Source organism: Mustela nigripes, chromosome 4 (genome assembly GCF_022355385.1).
Source record: "Mustela nigripes isolate SB6536 chromosome 4, MUSNIG.SB6536, whole genome shotgun sequence".
Classification (NCBI taxonomy): Eukaryota; Metazoa; Chordata; class Mammalia; order Carnivora; family Mustelidae; genus Mustela; species Mustela nigripes.
The window spans coordinates 177,046,540-177,066,855 of NC_081560.1; the positions used below are offsets into that span (position 1 = coordinate 177,046,540).

The window sequence follows — 20,316 nt, forward strand, 5'->3', positions numbered from 1 at the left end:
TCAGAATGATTTAGTATTTATCTAGGTGTGTTTGAGGGATGAGGCAAGCATAAGTTCCTCCTACTAATCCACCATCTTAACTCCCACCTAACAGTTACTTCTTAAACAGGACTCAAAAGATTAACCACATGGAAAAATATTATAAATTGTACTATATTAAGATCTAAGAATTCTTTTCATTGAAAACATGAACAAGGAAAGTTACAGAATTAAAGATACTTACAATACTACCTAATAAAGCCCTTTATCCAGAATTGATATTTTTTATACACCAATAATAAAAGAGTACACAAATAAAAAATGGCCAAGATAGTTGAACCTCACAAAAATGAATACTTAAAAGACCAATAGATATCTGAAAGTTTGTTTAATCTCTTTGGTCTTGAGGGAAATGCAAATGAAAACCGCAAAATGATACCATTAATCTCCCATAAGCGTTTCTAAAATGAAAAAAAGATCATTTTAAATGTTAGCAAGGATGTAGAGCAAATGGAAATCTCATACATTGGTTTTTGAGAGACTAAAAGGTATAAACACTTTAAAAACATTTTGCAAATATGGGTTAAAGCTGAACGAATGTATACCCAATAATTCAAGAATTGTATGTCTAGGCCATGACTGGTAAACTGAAATCTGCTGCCAAATTTAGCATGTGACTTGTTTCTACATAGCCTGTGAACAAGAGTGATTTCACATTTTTAAAACTGAAAAGGAGTAGGAGAAAGAGTGGGGAAGGGAGGAGTGCAGGAGGGAAGGAAATTAAGGAAGGGAAGAATCTTTGACAGTCTATATGTGCCCACAGTGTCTAAAAACACTTACTATTTGGTCCTTTACAGAAAATGTTTGCTGGTCCCTGGTTTAGGCCCAATAACCCAATAGGAAGCATAGTTATGTTCACTTACAGGACATGCATAGGGATGTTCATAGCAGCACTGTTTTAATATCTCCAACCGAGAACTCATCCAAATGTTCATCAACAGTTGGATAATTAAAGAAGTTGATATTACGCACAACAGAACATATAGCATGAGAATGATTAACCTATAATTGTATGGAACAACATGGTGGCTCTCCCATACACAGTGTGGAGAGAAGGAAACCAGACATAAACAAGATACTGACTCAGTTTACCTAATCTTCAAAAACAGGCAAATCTGTTTTATGGTATTATATAGGTCAGGAAAGTGATAACTTTTTTGGGGCACAGCAACTAGTGACTGGAAGGGGGTACAAAGGTATTATTTTATTTCTAAGAAGTTTTCTTGTATTATATTTTTAAATAGATTCTCCATTTCTGACCCTCTTTATTTCTCTCTGAATCACCTTATTGCTTTCTTGGTTGTTTTTCTGCCTTGCTTTAATGCCTCATTAAATTGTGAAGGTTATCTATTTTTCTGTTTTGTATGTCTTATAATTCAGTGTCCATTTTAGGGCTTGTTTTCATTTCCTTCCATAGTTCAGTCAACTCTTTTTTCATTTCTTCCTCTTTTATGTCCATTTCTATTCTTAATTGAATTTCTGATTTAAGGTAGTTTTAAAAAAATTCTTCAAATGTTGGTTTAACTATATTTATTGTTTAGAAATTTGTCATAATTTCCTGCTCCATGGTTATATTTTTCAGGGGAATTTTCATCAGTTAAGCTATGTTATATCTGGTTTCCTGATTTTATTCTTATTTTTCTGATTTTTGGGGAATAACTATGTAGTGTCATTTTTTTTTTCTTTCCATTTCTGGCATTGGTGTAGTTTGTAGGATTTCTGGTTTTATGGTCTCTCTTTTGTGAGAACAGCAAAGTTGTGGTGGCCAAGATAAGGACTGTGTGGCCTCTGAATTTCTGGCTTTCTTTTTTGTTTTGCAGGAATTTAACTTTCCAATTAATTTCTTTATCCCTTAGCCACCTGGTCCTAAAAGCCACCTTTCTTACTTCCCACCTTTTTCTCCATAATCAAGAGCAGTTCTTCAAATTATCCACACTTCTAAGTCATCTTCTTTGTTTCTTGGGAGACATAGTCCTAGGCAGCCTTCATTGTTTTCAGTTATCAAAAAGTTCTACAGTGTTCCCTCATGCTGGAACAAATGGGATTTTAAAGACATAATTTTCTAATGTTTTGCTATTTTATTTTATTATTGTTATTTTAAAAAGGTTTATTTATGAGAGAGAGAAAGAGCATGTGTGCACCGAGTGGTAGGAGGGTCTAAATAATAGGAAGAGAGAATCTTTAAACAGACTTTATGCCGAGTGCAGGGCCTGACATGGGGCTCAATCCCACAACACCAAGATCATGACCTGAGCTGAAACCAAGAATTGGATGCTTAACTGACTGTACCTCCCAGGTGCCCCTAATTTGCTATTTTATAGAAATATATTTTATTTTATTATATAGTATCCCTGTACTAAGTGACCTTGGTGATTTCTTCTGTTCATCCTGGTACATTTTTTATAGATTCCTTAGGATTTTTTTTAACGTTGCTTTTCAATAAACAGAGTTATTTTTCCTTTCTGAATCATGCATGTTATTTTTGTTCTTTCCCTATTGCTCTGTCAAGACCCACTGTGCAACATGGTATTGAATGAGTGAGAGTGTACATTAGTCTTAAATGGAAAGTATTTAGCCTTTAACCTTTAAGTAAAATGTTAACTGTTGGTTTTTCATAAATGTCCTTACAGTTTGAAGAACTTTTAGTTGAGGTTTTGTTTTGTTTGTTTTGTTTTATTTTATTTATTTGTTTGTTTTAAATCACGACCAGATGTGTAATTCTTCCAAAGATATGCATCTATTGAGCAGATCGTATAATTATTTTTTGTCTTAGTTAATACCATTAATTCATATTGTTTGGTTTTTAAATGCCAAACCAATCTTGCATTTTGGGATAAACTCCACTTATGATGTAGTATCCTTTTAGTATATTGCTGGATTCAATTTGTTTAAATCTTGCCAAGTATTTTTGTATTTATATTGTTAAGACCCTTGTAGTTACCTTAGGGTCTGGTTTGGTATCATTCTCAAGACTTGGGAAATACTTTTTCCTCTTCCATTTTCTGGAAGAGTTTATGTAAAATTGGCATTATTTCTTAAATATTTGGTGTAATTTACCTATGAAGACATCTGGCCTGGAGTTTTCTTTGGGAGAGAGATTTTAACTACAAATTCTTTTTTCTTTTTTTTTTTTTTAAGTAGGTATGAGGCTATTCAGGTTCACTAACTTTTCTTGAAGAAGTTTAGTAGTTTGTGTCTTTCGAGGAATTTATTGCATTGAAGATGTTACTGACAGATATTCATAATAATTGTTATTATCCTTTTCTCTAAAGGATCTTTAGTGATAACCTCTTTTTAATTCTAAATATTGATAATTTGTGTTTTCTCTCATGAGCAGTCTGTCTGGGGGTTTGTCAGTTTTCGTTGATCCTAGAAATAGCTTTTCATTGTATTGATTTTCCTCTATTGTCCATTTGATATTTCATAAATTTCTGCTCTTAATTTTTCCTTCATTTTGCTTGCTTATACTTTAATTTGCTTTTCTTCTAGTTACATAAGGTTGAAACTTAAATAACCAAGTTGATAATTTTTTTCTAATATAAGCCTTTGATGTTATAAATGTTCCTCTAGAAACTACATTTCAGTAGTGGTTTTATGATACACTCTTTCCATATTTTTACTTTAAGCTACCTGTGTTGTATTTTTAGTATGTTTTTTATAGATAACACATTGTTAGGCTCTTTCTTTTTAATACAATTTGATAGTGTATACCATTAAATTAATGTGTTTGGGTCGTTTAAAGTAAATTTTTTATTAATATGGTTGACTTAAATTTCCATCTGGTTACTTATTTTCTCTTCTTCTCATCTGTTCTTTGTGTCTGTTTCTTCCTTTTTTTGCCTTCCTTTGAATTAATTTAATATATTTTATGCTTCATTTTATTGGCCTATTGACTATATTACCTTCTTTTGCTTGCTCTTGGATTTCTATTCATCTTTAACTTGTCACAGTCTGTATTTAAGTGATATTATAACTACACAGTAATGTAAGAGCCTTATTACTTTTAAATATGTTATAAATCACATAGTGTACTTTTATTAATTTTTCTTTAATGGCAAGTTATCTTTAAAATTTTTTTTTTAATTAAAAAAATATACTTTATCATTGAGCAGAAATGGTGTAAAAGTGAGTAGGTTATCCAGCTATCCTGGAATGTGTCCAGGACTGAGGGCTTCCTTGAGATGTGGGACTTTGAGTACAAACACCAGTATAGTCCTGGGAAAGTTGGGATTATTGGTTACTCTAAAAATGACCCAATTTAATTGCCCCTAGTTGAAACAATTAAGAAATGGGACAAAATGAAAAACACTTCTTGAGACATTGGACAGGCAGCCAAAGTTAATGATCCCTCAGAAACAGGAAAGGAGTCAGGTGAACCTTACCACTATCCCCAGTTAGTGCTGGAAGAAAGTTTGCATGAGGTGCTGCATGGGTCAGGGGACACAAGTAGAGTCTGGTTATCCTGTGTTGGAAAAATGGAACTGGGAATCTGGGGAGCGGAGGACAAGGTGCCTGTCTGTTCAAAGAAGAGAGTTGAGCAGAGAGAGAGAATTGTGGAAAACTGCAGAAGAGTATCCTCTGAATATTTAGCTAAAAAATAAGTACAACATTGTAGAAAACTACTTGAGTTCTGCAGGAAGAATTACTTGAGTGGAATAAAAGGAATAGTCACCAAATAGCACACAGGACTGGGAATGGCCTGGGCATTATTCATTGGACAATTTGTAGAGTACTTTAGAAGAATTTGCTTTAATTAATATGGCAAAATTATCACTAGACTAGATGTTGCAATTGTCTTGTGTAACATTGGCCAGAGGATCAAACTGTCTTCAATTAACATAACCAAATTCCAGAACAAAGCTAAACAATATAGGAATACAAAAAGTTTCCAGCATTCAAAATGTAATATTTAAGATTTACTATGTCTGACTTCCAATAAAAAAATTAGCATGTATGCAAAGAATAGGAAAACCTTGACCCCTACTGAAAAAGAAAAATCAATAGAAACCAACCTAGAAGTTAGATAGATGTGAAGAGTAGACAAGGCTATTGAAATAATGATTATGAAGGCATTTCATATATTAAAAATTAAACTTTTGAGCATGTTAAGTAGAGTCACAGAAATAAAAGAAAACAAAAAACCAAGTAGAATTTATAGAGATGAAATATATTCTAAGATGAAAAATGAATGGGCTTAATATCAGATTAGACACTGCAAAAGTAAAGATTGGTATACTCTTAAAGACAAATAGGAAGTACTCTAATGAAGCACAGAAGGAAGAATAACTGAAGCAAAATGAACAGCACATCAATGAGCTTTGGGGCATGAGGCCTCGTAATTTTGTAATTGGATACTCTGAATGAGGGGAGAGAGAAAGGACTTCGAAAAATCAGAAAAAAAAAAAAAAAACAATGGCAAAATTTTTCTAAATTGGATGAAACCCAAAAACCCAAAGAGGCAGGAATGTCAATAAATGTTAAGCACAAGAAATGTGAGGATATCTATATCAATGCCCATAATAATTAAATTGTTTAAAGCCAGTGATAAAAAGATAAAAGCAGCCCAGAGAGAAATAAGGCTTAGTATGAACAGAGAAACAAAGGTAAGTTTGAACCAGATTTCTTTGCAGGGAAAAAAAAAAAAAAAGCCAGAAAACAGTGGAGCTACAGAAATGCAGTATCTTTAAAATAGCAAAAGAAAAAAAACTTGAAGTTCTTTACTTAATGATGTATATATTTTTAAAAAGTAAGGGTCAAATAAAGATTCTTTCAAAGTTCTAAAAACTCTAAAATTCATTACCAGTGGACCTGCTGTATAAGAAGTGTTAAGAAATCTTAAGTCCTTCATTCAGAAGAATAATTTCCATATATAAATCTGATCTACACAAAGGAATGAAGAACAAAAGACATGGTAGCACTGTGAGTAAAGACTTTTTTCCCCTAAAACTTCCATATTTAAAAAAGGCAATTAGTGTTTTAAGGCAAAAATGACAAGACTGTATTCAGAGTTTAGTTTTTATGTGGAAATATACCAACAATACCTCAAAGGCCAAGGAAAGAATATTGGAAGTCTACTGTTGTAAGATTTTTTTTTTTTTAAACAATATGTGAAGTGGTAAATCTTGAGCTTAATTGGTAGATGTATATTCTAAACCCTCAAAGAACTACTAAAATAACACAGAGTCATAGCCAAGGAAGTAGATAAAATAATCCAAATGAAGGCAAGATAAGGGAAAAAGAGCCATGGAGAAAAGATGGGACAAATAGTTCACTAATGGCAAATGATAGATTTAACCTCAGCTATTTCAATAATCATATTAAATGTAAATGATATACGCACCATAAAAAAAAGGCTGAGATTTTCATATTAGCTAAAAGCAAGACCTAATACCCTACCTCTAAGAAATCCATTTAAAATACAAAGATACATTTTAAAAGTGAAAGCATGGAAATAGATAAACTATGCTAACATAAGTCAAGAGAAAGCTGAATTGGTGACATTGGTATAAGAGATACAGATTTTAGAGCAAAAGATAATACCTAGAATAAAGAGGATCACTTCACAAAGATAAATAGGTGAATTCATCAAGAGGACATAACCTAACCGTAAACATTCAAAATAGGTGAAGGTTCAACAGTGTATGATAAGGCTTCTCTTTTGATTTCCAGAGATATTGTAGGTTACCACTTTCTACTTAGAGATAAGTAGCTGCCATCACATCAGTTTGTTTGTTTTTCTCCACGGCTCTATTTTGGAGAATGTATTAGTTTTCTTTTGCAGCATGACTAATTACCACAGACTTAGAGGCCTAAACAATACACAATTATAGCTTGGGATTATAGCTCTTGGATGTGGCCTGGTTGGCTTCTCAGCTCAAGTTCTCAGAGGCTGAAATCAAGTGCCAGGCTGAGTCTTTGGAAGCTCTGGAGAAGAATGTGCTTCTAAACTTACACAGATTTTTGTCAAAATTCAGTTCTTGCAGTTGTATAACTAAGTGCCTGTTTTTTCACTGGCTATCAATAGTAAACCACTTCATCTCCTGAAGTATGCTCACATTCTTTCCCACATGTCCCCCTCCATCACTAAAACTAGCAACATCATCTCAAAAGGTCACATGGAATCTCTCACTTTGAATCTCTTACTTCCAGTAGAGACCAATTCCTTTTAAAGGATCTTTTGGTTGGATTCAATCAGAATGAGTTTCTTTTCTTAAAGTCAGCTATGCCATGTAATATAACTGAATCACCAGATTAAGCTGATGACCCTTCTATCATATACATATCATATACAAGTTCCTACCACACTGAAGAGGAGGCCATTAGTGTTTGATTAAAAAGCTGAGTACTGTAACCTAGTTTTATTGACACCAAAGATTAACCACCATAACATACAATTTACCCATTTAAAAGTATATAACTCAATGAGTTTTTAGTATAATCAATTATGCAGCTATCACCACCATCAATTTAAAAGAAATTTTACCATCCCCAGAAGAAAACTTCTACTTATTGGCAGTCACTATTAAGCCCCCACTTACCCTTGTCAGCAATAGGTAATCTTTATATCTTTAATGGATTTATGTATCCATTATGTATCTCTAATCTTTATATCTCTATGGATTTATGTATTTTGGACATTTTAAGTAAATTGACTCATAGTGGTAGTCTGTTGAGACTGGTTTCTTTCACATTCTATAATATTTTCAAATTTGATCCATGTTGCAGCATATAGCAGTACTTTATTTCTTTATATTACTAGATAATGTTCAATTTTATGAATATACCACAATTTATTTATTCAGTTATGACCTGATGGACATTTGAGTCTTTACAATTTGAGTCTTTTGGATAATGCTTCTATAAACATGCATGTAAGAATTTATGTGTGGACCTATTTTCATCACTTTTGAAATGGTGTATCTTTACTAGATACAATTACTTTGGGTCAAATAGCGACTACATCAAACCTTTTGAGGAACTACCAAACTGTTTCAGCTGCTGCTGTGTTATTTTATATTGCCACTGACAGTTCACAAGGGGTTCTGATTACTCTATATCTTTACCAACATTGGTTATTTCATGTCATTTTGATTATAATTATCCTGGTTTGTGTGAGGTGGTATCTCACTGCAGTTATGATATACAGTTTCTAAGTGGATATGGTGTTGAGCATCTTTTCATGTGCCTATTGGCTTTTTCCACTCTTTTTCAGAGAAATGTCCATAATCTTCTTTGCCCATTATTTAATTGGGATATTTGTCTTATTATTATTGAGCCATAAGAATTCATTATATACTGTAGATGTAAGTCCTTTATCAAAGATTAATTTGCAAATATATTTTCTACTCTATGGATTGTTCTGTCATTTTCTTGATAATGTACTCTGTTGCACACACACAATGTTTTTGAAGATTTTATTTATGTATTTGACAGAAAAAGAGAGAGTGAGCACAAGCAGGGGGAGTGGCGCAAAAGGGAGAGGGAGAAGCAGGCTTCCTGTGGAGCAAGGAGCCTGATGCAGGGCTTAATCCCAAGACCTGGGGATCATGACCTAAGCTGAAGGCAGACAGTTAACTGACTAAAACTGACTAAGTCACCCAGGCACCCCTGTTGCACAAAAATTTTAAATTTTGATGATGGCCTATCTGGTTCTTTTTTTTTTTTTTTTTTTTTTTTCATTTGGTGTCTTATCTGGAAAACCATGCATAATGTAAGATACCAAAGATTTACTCCTGTGTTTTTTTTTTTTTTCTAAGAATTTAATAGTTTTAGCTATTACATTTAGGTTTTTTTTATCTATTTTGACTTAATTTTTGTGTGTGATATGAGATATGGATCCAACTCAATTCTTGAACATTTTTTTTATCCAGGTGTCCAAGCACCATTTGTTGAAAGACTACTTTTTTCCTCATTGAATTAGTTTTTTATTTTGTTTTATTTTTCATCTTTTTAAAATGGTGTTTTAATCACTTCTGTATTTTCCATTTCTCTCCTTTTTATGTTAATGTTTTATTTTATATTCTTGAACATATAAAGCTTATTTATTTATTTATTTATTTATAGAAAGAGCAAGAGACTGGGAGTAAGGACAAAAGGAGAGGGAGAGAGATTCTTAAACAGACTCAATGCCTAGTTCAGAGCTGATGTGGGGCTTGAACTTAAGGCCCTGAGAGCATGACCTGGGCTGAAATCAGGAGTAGACACTTACCTGACCCAGCTACTCAGGAATAAAGCATACTTTCAATAGCTGTTTTAAAAATCATTCTGTGCTCATTCCATCATGTGTGATGTTTTCTTGTTTGTTTGTTCTATTGATTTTTTTGTTTGTTTTACTGATGAAGGAGCAGATGTTCCAGCTTGGTTATTTTTTTTTGTGGTATTCTAGACATTGTGAATTTTTGGAGTTTTATTATATAGTTTTGTTCTGTTTCTTTTAGTGTGTTGTACTTTATTCTGGCATGCAGTTACGTTATTTAGAATCTGTATGATCATTTCAAGAATTGTTTTTAAGTTTTTTTCTTTTCTTTTCTTTTTTTTTTTTAAAAGGTCCTGTACGTAGCAGTCCTAAGTTCCGGGCTAATTTATTTCCACTGCTAAGTCACTGTCTTTCTGTGGTCTCTATAGAGTGCTCTTTGTATTAAGGGGTCTCCACTCCAGTTGGAATACAAAGTATTCCAGTCCTTTGTGAGCTACTGGCATTGTTTGACTTACTGTTTTCTGGTGGTACTTTCTCTAAATTCATGGAGTTTCAGACTCTGTCATTATGCAGCCAAAGATTTAAGAAAACTCCTCAGTAGATTGATATGTATAGCTCTCTTTCCTCTCATGTTTTATCCCCCAATTCTAGCCACTGTGACCTCCCCTGTCTTTGATCTTCACTTTCTCAGCTAAATAACTCTCTGGCCATTGTTTGGGTTTGCCTCCCTGGGCTGCTTCCTTAAATCTGTCTCCAGGTAACAAGTCAGGGGAGTCATAGGCCCATGTTTCCATTTTTCTCAGATGCCATTCTTGAGCTGCTTTAAAAAGTAGTTTTTTGAAAGTTTTGAAAGTAGTTGTTTCATATATTCTGTTTCATGTTTGTTGTTTACAAGTGGAGGTCAATTCTTAGAGTGGTTAATGCCTTATTGGCAGAAGTGGAAGTCTTCTGTCTGTTTTTATCGACAATAATGAATCTCTTGTAAACAACATATAGGTCTTGCCTTTTTTGTTTGTTTTGTTTTGTTTTTTTAAATCTAGTCTGACAATCTCTGCCTTTTATCAGAGTGTTTAGTCAATTTAGATTTAATATAACACTGGTATACTTGAGTTTTAGTTCTACCATCATGGTATTTATTTTTTAAATTTCTTTTATTTTTTTCTTCTGTTGTTGATTCTTCCTTTTGCCTTTTTTGGATTAATTGAGTGTTTTTAAAGTCCATTTTTATCACCTTTATTGGATTTTTAGCTATACTTCTTTTGTGTTTTTTTTAGTGACTGCTGTAGTGATTGTAATAGTCATCTTTATCTTATCACAGTCTACCTTGAATCAATATTATACTACTTCATGTATAAGGTAAGAATATTACAATAGTGTAATTCCATTTGCTCTTTTTCTGTCCTTTGTCTAATTATTGCCATATATTTTACTTCTGTATATGTTATTAACCACACAATGCATAGTTTTCGCTTTAAACAGATGATTTTCTTATAAAGAAATCACGACAAGAAAAAAATCCTTTTACTAATCCATGTAGTGTTCATTTTCTGTGATCTTCATTTTTTCCTATAGATCTGAATTTACTTCTGTTATATTTCTTTAGCTTGATGAATTTTATTTAACATTTATAAATGTTAAATTTATATTACATTTGTTTCTCAATTGTAGCTATAAATATTACAATTGTTTCTCAATTGTAGCTATAAATGATGTTTGCTTTCATATACCTGAGAAATGTTTTTATTGTATACTTGCATGTATTTATATTTGAAGGATATTTTTTGTAAATAGCATTCTAAGTTGATAGATACATTTTTTCCCTCCAATAATTTGAAGATGTAATTTCCTTTTCTTCTGGCTCCTACTGCTTCTCTTAAGAATTCCTTTATCAGTTTTATTGTTTACTTTTTGAAAGTAGTATTTTTTTTAAATCTCCGGCTGGCTTTTTAAAATAGATTTTTTTCTTTGTTTTTGAATATCAGCAGTTTTAATATGATGTACCTAAGGATCAATTTTATTTGTTATTGTGATTGTGAATTATATGGTTTATTTACTCTGTAGCTTGATTTTTTTCATCATTTTGTACAATTTCCTGCAATTATATCTTCACATATTGCATCTGTCCCATCATGTCACTCTGTCTTCTATTTCTAGGACTTTGCTTTTTCATTATGTCCATAATTTTTCTTACTGTTCTTTGTATTTTATATTCTTGCATCTCCTTTGATCTGTGTCTCAATTCATTGATTCTTCCTATACATGTTTCTAGTTTTTTGTTAAACTTATGTTTCAGTTATTACTATTTAACATAGTACCCCAGGCTCACAGTATTAAAGCAGTTTTATTCATGATTTTGCATCATCTCTTTTCTTGTTGAATTCCGCTAGGCAGTTCTTCTGTTAGTCTCCCTTAAATTGATTAATTGGTTGATTGATTAATTGATTTTTTAATGTGACTGCAGTTATCTGGCTTTCTGATTTGCTTTGACTTGTCTTAAAATGTTTCCCTCACATGTCTAGTACTTTGAGCTGGCTGGTTGGTCTAGGGGTCCTCTGCTATGGATGACTTATTTCTGCTGTCCTATCATCCTCCCGTTTATAGACTGTGCTCTATACATGTCATTTTTAGCATTCTAAGGAGAGAGCAGAGTGTGTATGCCTCTTGAGGCCTAAACTTAGAATTTGTATACCATCACTTCTTCATTCTGTTTTTTGAGAAGTCTTGATGCCAATCCAGGTTCAAAGAATGGGGAAAAAAAATCCCACTTTTTTGGTGAGAGCAAGGATAAAATAATGTTATGTACAGCCTTCCTAATGGGAAGAATTCAACCAGTTCAACCCAAATATGGGAAGAATTTGTGTCAATTATTTTTCAGCTCATCTACCTAGCTCTAATTTTTTGTACGTTTGTTAATTGATGTATAACTCATATGGCGTAAAATCCTCCATGTTAAAGTATATAATTCAGTGGTTTGCAGAATAATTGGTAGGTTTGTAACTGTCACCAGAATATAGTTCCAGTAAATTTAGGTACCCCAAAATAAAACCCCATACCCTTAATAGTCCTTTCCTAGTCTTATTTCTCTTGGAACCCCAAAACTACTGATATACTTTATTTATGAATTTGTTTATTCTGGACATTTAAATATGGTTTAAATGTACTGTTTTTAGAATATGCCCTTGATACTTAATATAGTCTTTTGAGAATTATTATAAAATTATGTTAAGAAATAGCATAGAGGATCATAGGGGAGGGGAGGGAAAACTGAATGGGAAGAAATCAGAGAAGGAGACATACCACAAGAAACTCTTGACTCCAGGAAATAAACTGAGGCTTGCTGGAGGGAGGTGGCTGTGGGGATGGGGTAGCTGAGTGATAGGCATTAAGGAGGGCACATGAGGTAATGAGCACTGGGTATTATGTGCAACTGAAGACTCACTGAACTCTACCTCTGAAACTAATAATATACTACGTGTTGGCTAATTGAATTTAAATAAAAAATAAATAAAAGACAATCCCTACGTCAAAAATTATAAAATACATAGAAGTAAACTTAGTCAATGAGACAAAAGACTTGTAAAAAAATTAAAAAATAAAACTGTTTTATAACAGAAAAAAAAAAAAGTACTTATGGGGGAGGGACAGAGGGAAAGAGGAAATCCCAAGCAGACTCCACACTGAGTGTGGAGCCTGACTGGGGGCTTGATCCCACGACCCTGAGATCATGACCTAAGCTGAAACCAAGAGTTGGTCACTTAACCATCTGAGCTACCCTGGCGCCCTGACTTAAGTTCTTTTAAATTTTTTGAGGTCCATTTTATGACCTGGTATGTAGTGTATTGATGGAGAATGTTTTAGGTGTACTTAAAAAAATGTATATTCTGCTGCTGTTATGTGGATTCTTCTCTTTGTGTTTGTTTGGTCTAGGTTTATAGTGTTCAAGTCTTCTCTCCCCTGCTGATCTAATGTCTAGATGTTATATTCTTGTTGAAAGTATTAAAGCCTCCAACCATTTTTTTTGAATTGTGTATTTATATTTTAATTTCTGTGTTTCTTCATGCATTTTGAAGATCTGTTAGTAGGTACATATGTATTTATACTTTTAATATGTTCTTCATGAATTGACCTTTATTGTTACACAATGTCCCTCTATATCTCTAAGAAAATTTTTAAAAGTCTATCTGAAATTTGTAGAGCTACTGCAACTTTCTTATGGTTGCTGTTTGTATGTTAATATCTTTTTTCATTCACTCACTTTCAATATATTTGCATCTTTAGGTGTGTCTCCTGTATACAGTATACAATTAGATCTTAATTTTAATCCAGTCTCTCTCTTCATATTTTTTGTACTTAAAATTATGCTTCTTCACTGTGTCGATAACATTTTTTTATCAAATTAGGGTAGTTTTCAGAATTTCAAGTAAATTTTAGCCTCCCCTACTCTCTCTCATCCTTTCAACACTCCCATTACATGTAGGCCTGAGTACTTGATGGTTTCCCATATTTATCGGAGATTTTGTTCACTTTTCTCCATTCTTTTTTCTCTGTACATACATAGTTTCTATTGACCTATAAATTCTTTCTTCTGTCATTATTAATCTACTGTTCAGTCCCTTTAGTGTATTTTTCATTTTAGTTATTAAACTATTCTACTAATTCATTTTTCATTCACTTTTTAAAAACTTGCTTTTACCATTGTTCTCTATTTGATCAGATATTGTCATCATACCTACTTTTACTTCTTTTATTCTTTGTCTTTAATTCTTCTGAATATTTTCATATCTTCTAATTGTCCTAAGTGTCCAGTTCTTGGGCTATCAATTCTCATTTTTATTATCTCTCCCTTTCTTTCTTCTGAGTCTTCTTTTTGATGCTTTGTAAGTTTTTTCTTTGAGGTTTAACCCTGTGTTTTCGTTTATTTACTTGTCTCGCACTCTCCCATAAGTCAGAGGTTTGCAAAGCAAGGCCTGAAGGCCAGGCCTGGTCCCTTGCTTATTTTTGTAAGGGGAGTTTTACTGAAATGCAGATATGCTCAACTGTTATGTATTGTGTATGGTTGTTTTTGCACTATAATGCTCCATAATGGCAGAGGTGAGGAACTGTGATAGAAATTATATCATCAGCAAAGCCTAAAATACTTACCATCTAGCCCTTTACAGAAAAACAGATTTTCTCACTGTGTATTCTGTGTTGTATTTGTTTGAGTTTTTAGAAGTATTTCTAGGGGCCGTTTACACCTGATTTTACAAAGTGTCTGAGGCTTTTCTTGATTACAGAACAGATTTTACATTAATGTTTGATGTTGGAGTTTCTCTACCATGTGGACAATGTGAATTTCTTCCAGTAGATATGTCTGGCATAGGCTTTAAGTTCTCACAAGTGGACTTGTGATGTGCTTTTCTCCCCGACAGATAGGGGCTGCAATTGGAGGCTTCAAGCCTTGTAAGTATGGTTTAGTTTTGCTGTCTTCCTTGAGGATGCCAGAGACCATATCACCTGGCCATATTGGGTTTTGAAACCCATGTCTCCTTATTCTTGTTTGTCCATTCTATAGGTAGCGAAATTCTGTTACTAGCTCAAGATTCTCTATAACATTCTTGTTTTGAATCCCAGCTCTGATTTCTAGCATCTGATAATCCCTTTTCTTTTAAGATAGGGTAGGTGTTAAAAAATATTTTGAGTAAATTTTCTGTGTATACATTTTTTGAATTTTATTGAGAATGTCAAACAGATATTTTTAAATGTTTTACATCTGTTTTAGAGAGCACATACTTTGCAAAACTATGTACCTTATTTGCATATCAAATGCTGAGTTTTCCATAATATTTTTTTTCTTTCTTTTTTCTTTCTTTCCTTTTTACATGTTTGTATATATAGACAAGAAACCATCTGGGCTGGTTTTAAAATTTAGACAAAACAGTATGGATGGCTTCTTTTTAGCTTTATTCATGTTCCTCAGCCAGGTTGTTATTAGAACCTTTCAAGTAACAATGTATCCTGGAAGAACTATTAGATACAAGCTTCTATTACTCTTCGCTTCAGCACCCTATGCTAGTGGGAATAAAACATAAGCATAGGCTTATAGTGTATCTTTTTCTTGTCTGTGTTTGCCACAACCATTATGTCTGGGTTCCACTTTGTGTAGCATGCTTTCTCTTTTGCCATTGTTGCCATGCTAGTTACAGGCCAGGACAATGACTACCCCCACCCCCCTGCCTTTTCTTCCCCGCCTTGGAAATTTTGTCTGCAGTCACATCTAAATTGTACTAACTTTTTGTGTGGTATGTTCATTACCTTAAACATTACACTTACCTGTATCACACTTTCCATGAGCTTTATGGCATCAAGCCAATAATATGCTTTGTGATTGCCCTATGGCTCAGAAATGCCTTTTGAACTTCTCATTTTCAGGAAGAGACAGTGAGTGGCATTACACCAGGGATCCTCTTTTAATTTCCAGAGGTATTGTAGTTTACTACCTTCTAGTTTAATTTGTGTCGTTGTCACCATACAAATTCCTGTAGTTGCTGGTAAGTTTCCTTCTTATTTTAGTGGTGAGCTAACAGGAGGATATTAGATGTGATTGCTGAATTTAGACATCTTATTCAGAAGTTAAAGCATTTGTTTTTCTGGTGGAAATATGTCACCAGAAGATTCATAAAATACATATATAGTAACCTATTTCTTACTTTAACTTTTTCAGGTAATGCTTTACATGTAGTGGGCACTCAATAAATTTGTTTTTACCCGACTGAATTAATTAGTGGTATCAATAATAAAGTTCCTGTGAAACAACAACTTATACTTTTAAACAAATATTTAAAAAATCAAAGTTCTTAACATTATTATTTTTATAGAACTAATATGAATTTGCTATAGAAAATTGGTGATGCAAAAAAAACTTACTAAACTGAGATAACCTATATTAACTTTCGATAGGCAAACCTATATATTTTATTTTATTTTTTTAAACTTTGTCTTTAATTTTTTAAAATGTAAATTCAATTAATTAACATACAGTATATTATTTGTTTCAGGAATACAGGTCTGTGACTCATCAGTCTTATATAATACCCAGTGCTCATTATAGCATATACCTTCCCCAGTGATCACCCAGTTACCCCATCCCCCTACTCCCTCCCCTCCAGCAGCTCTCAGTTTCCTAAGATTAAGAGTCTTTTATGGTTTGTCTCCCAATTTTCATTTCTTTAAAGATTTATTTATTTATTTTAAAGAGAGAGAGCTCTCAAGATAGTGAGTAGGGGGAGGGCCAGAAGGGGAGGGAGGAAGAGGGAGAGAAGGAGACTCCCGCTGAGCATGAAGCCTGATGCTGGGCTAGATCTCCTGATTCTGAGATCATGACCTGAGCTGAAATCAAGAGTCAGTCAGATGTTCAACCAACTGAGCCACGCAGGCATCCCATACTGATACATTTTAAAACAAAATTGTTGTCATTGTAAATATCAAGTTTTGTACCTTGATTTCACTTAAATTATCATGAACATTTTTCCTTGTTCTAAATTTCTTCCTCATTGTTTCATAATGTAATATAAAATATGAAAACTATAATTTTCCTCAGTTTTATAGAGGATGATGAAGTTTATTTAACATTTCCCCATGATGACTTTATGTTATTTCTATACTGTCTTATAATAGAGTTATGGCTCTGAAAATTTCTATAAAGTATAGGTGTTCAGTTTTTACTGTTATTGCCTGTGTCTTTCTTCACCTTTTGATGTTAGCTCTTGTGGTGACCCTGTGTTATTCTCTCAGGATCTCCCTTTCTCACTTTCGAATTTTCTACATACAATAGCTATGGTATTTAATGTCTGGTCTTTTGATTCAAACTTTCTGTTTATGTGTTTGTTTCTGCTGTTGATTAGCTGTGTGACTTTGGATGGTTGCTTAACCTAGGCTTCCTTCGTGTGGTGCATAAACAATGAATCTTGGAACACTAAAAAAATAAAATAATAAAAAAAAAAAGTCTTAGAAATGGCCCCAATGTAATACCTCCCATATAGAATTATTGTGAGGATTAAATGATATAATTTGGGTCTACCACCTGGTATACTATCTGGCAATTGAGTAGTATTTATATATTTTAAAAGCGATGCAATATGTACACTGACCAATCAGAATAGTAGCTGGCCACAACAATTGGTATTGATGGAATATTGGCTTCCCTGGCTACAGTAAGAGGAAGCTCAATTAAGTGCTATCTTAGTTGTAATAATTATGAAAATGATTATGAGGGTGGCAATGATGATGGTGTTTGGACAAGCAGTTACAAAATTAAGTCATTATGTTCCAAATAGGCACAAAAGGCATGAGCTTTCATGTATGAACTTTATCTCTCATCTGAAATTCTGTTGTAAAATTAATACCAGAACTTTTAAAATCTTATGTTATGAACATATAAAAAAGTCTTATGCTTTAAATGTGATTTTGTGTAGTTCACTTTCAAATAGAATTTTGACTAAGCTTTGAAGCTTTTCTTATCCAAAGAAGATAAGAAGATAATTTGTTTTTATGCAAATTAATTTAGAAGTACTATTTTTATTAATCATACACAGAGTTTTTTGAAGTAAGGGCCTATTGCTGCACAATATTTTATATTTATTGATCATTTGTTATTATGTGTAAATATAATTAAGATGAAATTTAGCATCCTTTATTAAAGCTATATTATTCATTCTTGTGTGTATATAACTTAACAGATAAATATTCATGTGGATCTTTAAGTAATGTGTTAAAAAAAGTATTCCTTCTTGGGGCCCCTGGGTGGTTCAGTCACTTAAGTGTCTGACTCTTGATTTTGTCTCAGGGCATGATATCAGGGTCGTGTATCAGGCCCTGTATTGAGCTCTGTGCTGGGCATGGAGCCTGCTTAAGATTCTCCCCCTCCCTCTGCCCCTCACCCTTGCTCATGCACGTGCACTCTCTCATAGCTATGTTATGTTTTACTTTATCTCTTTCCCCTATATTTTATAGAACATACAACAAAATTTCAACATAATTTATTGTATATATTGTCCTGTATTTATATTTTGAACCACATATATTTTACATAAAAAAATAAATCTTGGGAAATGTCCTTTGGCCTTTGCTACCATTTAAATTTGTAAAACAAATTCTTTGTCTTGATAAGTGTTATACATGCTGTGGTTTTGTAGATATTTATGATATTTTTTACTCTTTTCTTCAGCTTGCCAGTGTAATGGACATAGCACGTGCATCAATAACAATGTGTGTGAACAGTGTAAAAATCTTACCACAGGAAAGCAGTGTCAAGACTGTATGCCAGGTTATTACGGGGATCCGACTAACGGAGGACAGTGCACGGGTAAGTATGTTTTCTTTTACTTCAGTATATTTTTATTACAGAAAAGAAAATTGAGGAAGATACGTATCTTGTGGAAAATATATTTTATAGAAGAAAATTTTTTCCATTAAGTTCCAGTATTTTTAGAAGGTAGTATTTACTCAGTAGGAGTGATGTGAATTATAACAATTCTGTGAAACACTTTACAAAGTTCTTATTGCAAAATTAATACATGTTTATTACAGGAAATTTAGCAAATGCAGGCACATTAAAAATTACCTGTAGTCTCCCTATTGAAAAATAATCACTACTGGGGCACCTGGGTGGCTCAGTGGGTTAAAGCCTCTGCCTTTAGCTCAGGTCATGATCCCGGGGTTCTGGGATCGAGCCCCACATTAGGTTCTCTGCTCAGCGGGGAGCCTGCTTCCTCCTCTCTCTCTGCCTGCCTCTCTGCCTACTTGTGATCTCTGTCTGTCAAATAAATAAATAAAATCTTAAAAAAAATGTTTAAAAAAATAATCACTACTGATTATTTTTTAATAACAGTAAGTCATTGTTTTGACTCTAGATATAAGAAATAATTAAAGGTATTGGGTATGCCTTATATCAGATAAGCTTTTTTGGGTTTGGAATCAATCCTGGACTGATATCCACCCCCACTGCCAGTGTTCACATGTATGGCCATAACCACTCAACCTGTCAGTGCCTCCTTGTACTCATATGTAAAAGGGAGATGATGAAGGTCAAATGAAATGATACATAATAGAGGCACACGTAAGGAAATTGAAGCACAGTAAAAGACCATTTAAAGTGCTCTTCTCATCGCATGGTTTTTTGGTCACTAAACTCTGCTTTTCTCCATTTTCCTCTATATCCTCCTGCTTTTTCCTCTTACTTTTTAGGGAATTTTTAGATTTCCTTTTTAAAAATTTCCTTCTAAGCTGTGATTTTATAGTAATCCTTTTTTATCTCTAGGTTAGTCCTTGTCGCTCATGTTTTAAATTTTCTATTTCTACATGGAGGTTGCCCATACAGCACCCACAGACCAGCCTCCATTGTTGTCTATGCAAAGATTAAGACTGTTAAACAGGGAGCGGGCCCAGGGCCTGACCTAGATAAGAACGTTCACATTGCTTGCGTGCTGTGGATAGTGCTGCTTTGAACCTGTTTGAATATTGGTTTGTAGTTCTCTTGTGCATAAACTAGAAGAGGCATTGTGGCAGTTCTGTGTTTAACTTTTTGAGGAATTGCCCCATTGTTCAAGTTTTCCATAGTGGCTGCCTCATTCTACATTCCTGCCAGAAATGTAGAGGATTCCAGTTTCTCCACATCCTTGCCAACACTAGTTATATTCCATTTTTTAAAAATGTTAATCATCTTAGTGGATGGGAAATGATATCCCTTTGTGGTTTTGATTTGCATTTCCCTAATGACTAGTGATGTTAACTATCTTTATCTTTTCATGTGGTTGTTGGCCATTGTATATTTTCTTTGGAAAAATATCTTTAGAAGCCCTTTGCCCATTTTAGAAGAATTTATTTTCTTTTAATTGTGGTGAAATATGCATAACATAAAATTTATCATTTTACCATATTTATATGTATAGCACAAAGGCTTTAAGTACATTTACATTGTTGTGAAACTATCATCACCATCCATTTCCAGAACTTTTTCATCTTGCAAAACTGAAACTCCGTACCTATTAAATAATAATTCTTTATTACCCTTACACAAGCTACTGGCAACCACCATTTTATTT

The 20,316-nt window shown here is 33.3% G+C and overlaps 1 protein-coding gene across 3 annotated transcripts in view; it reads left to right on the plus strand.

Annotated features, from left to right (window-relative positions):
• The window catches only part of ATRNL1 (attractin like 1), an 806,361-nt gene that overhangs the window by 198,615 nt on the left and 587,430 nt on the right, over positions 1-20,316 (plus strand). For all 3 annotated transcript variants that reach the window (XM_059398662.1, XM_059398665.1, XM_059398663.1), the window contains exon 19: positions 18,441-18,578. In XM_059398662.1, the coding sequence (XP_059254645.1) occupies positions 18,441-18,578 (138 nt within the window). The remainder of the gene's footprint in view (positions 1-18,440; positions 18,579-20,316) is intronic.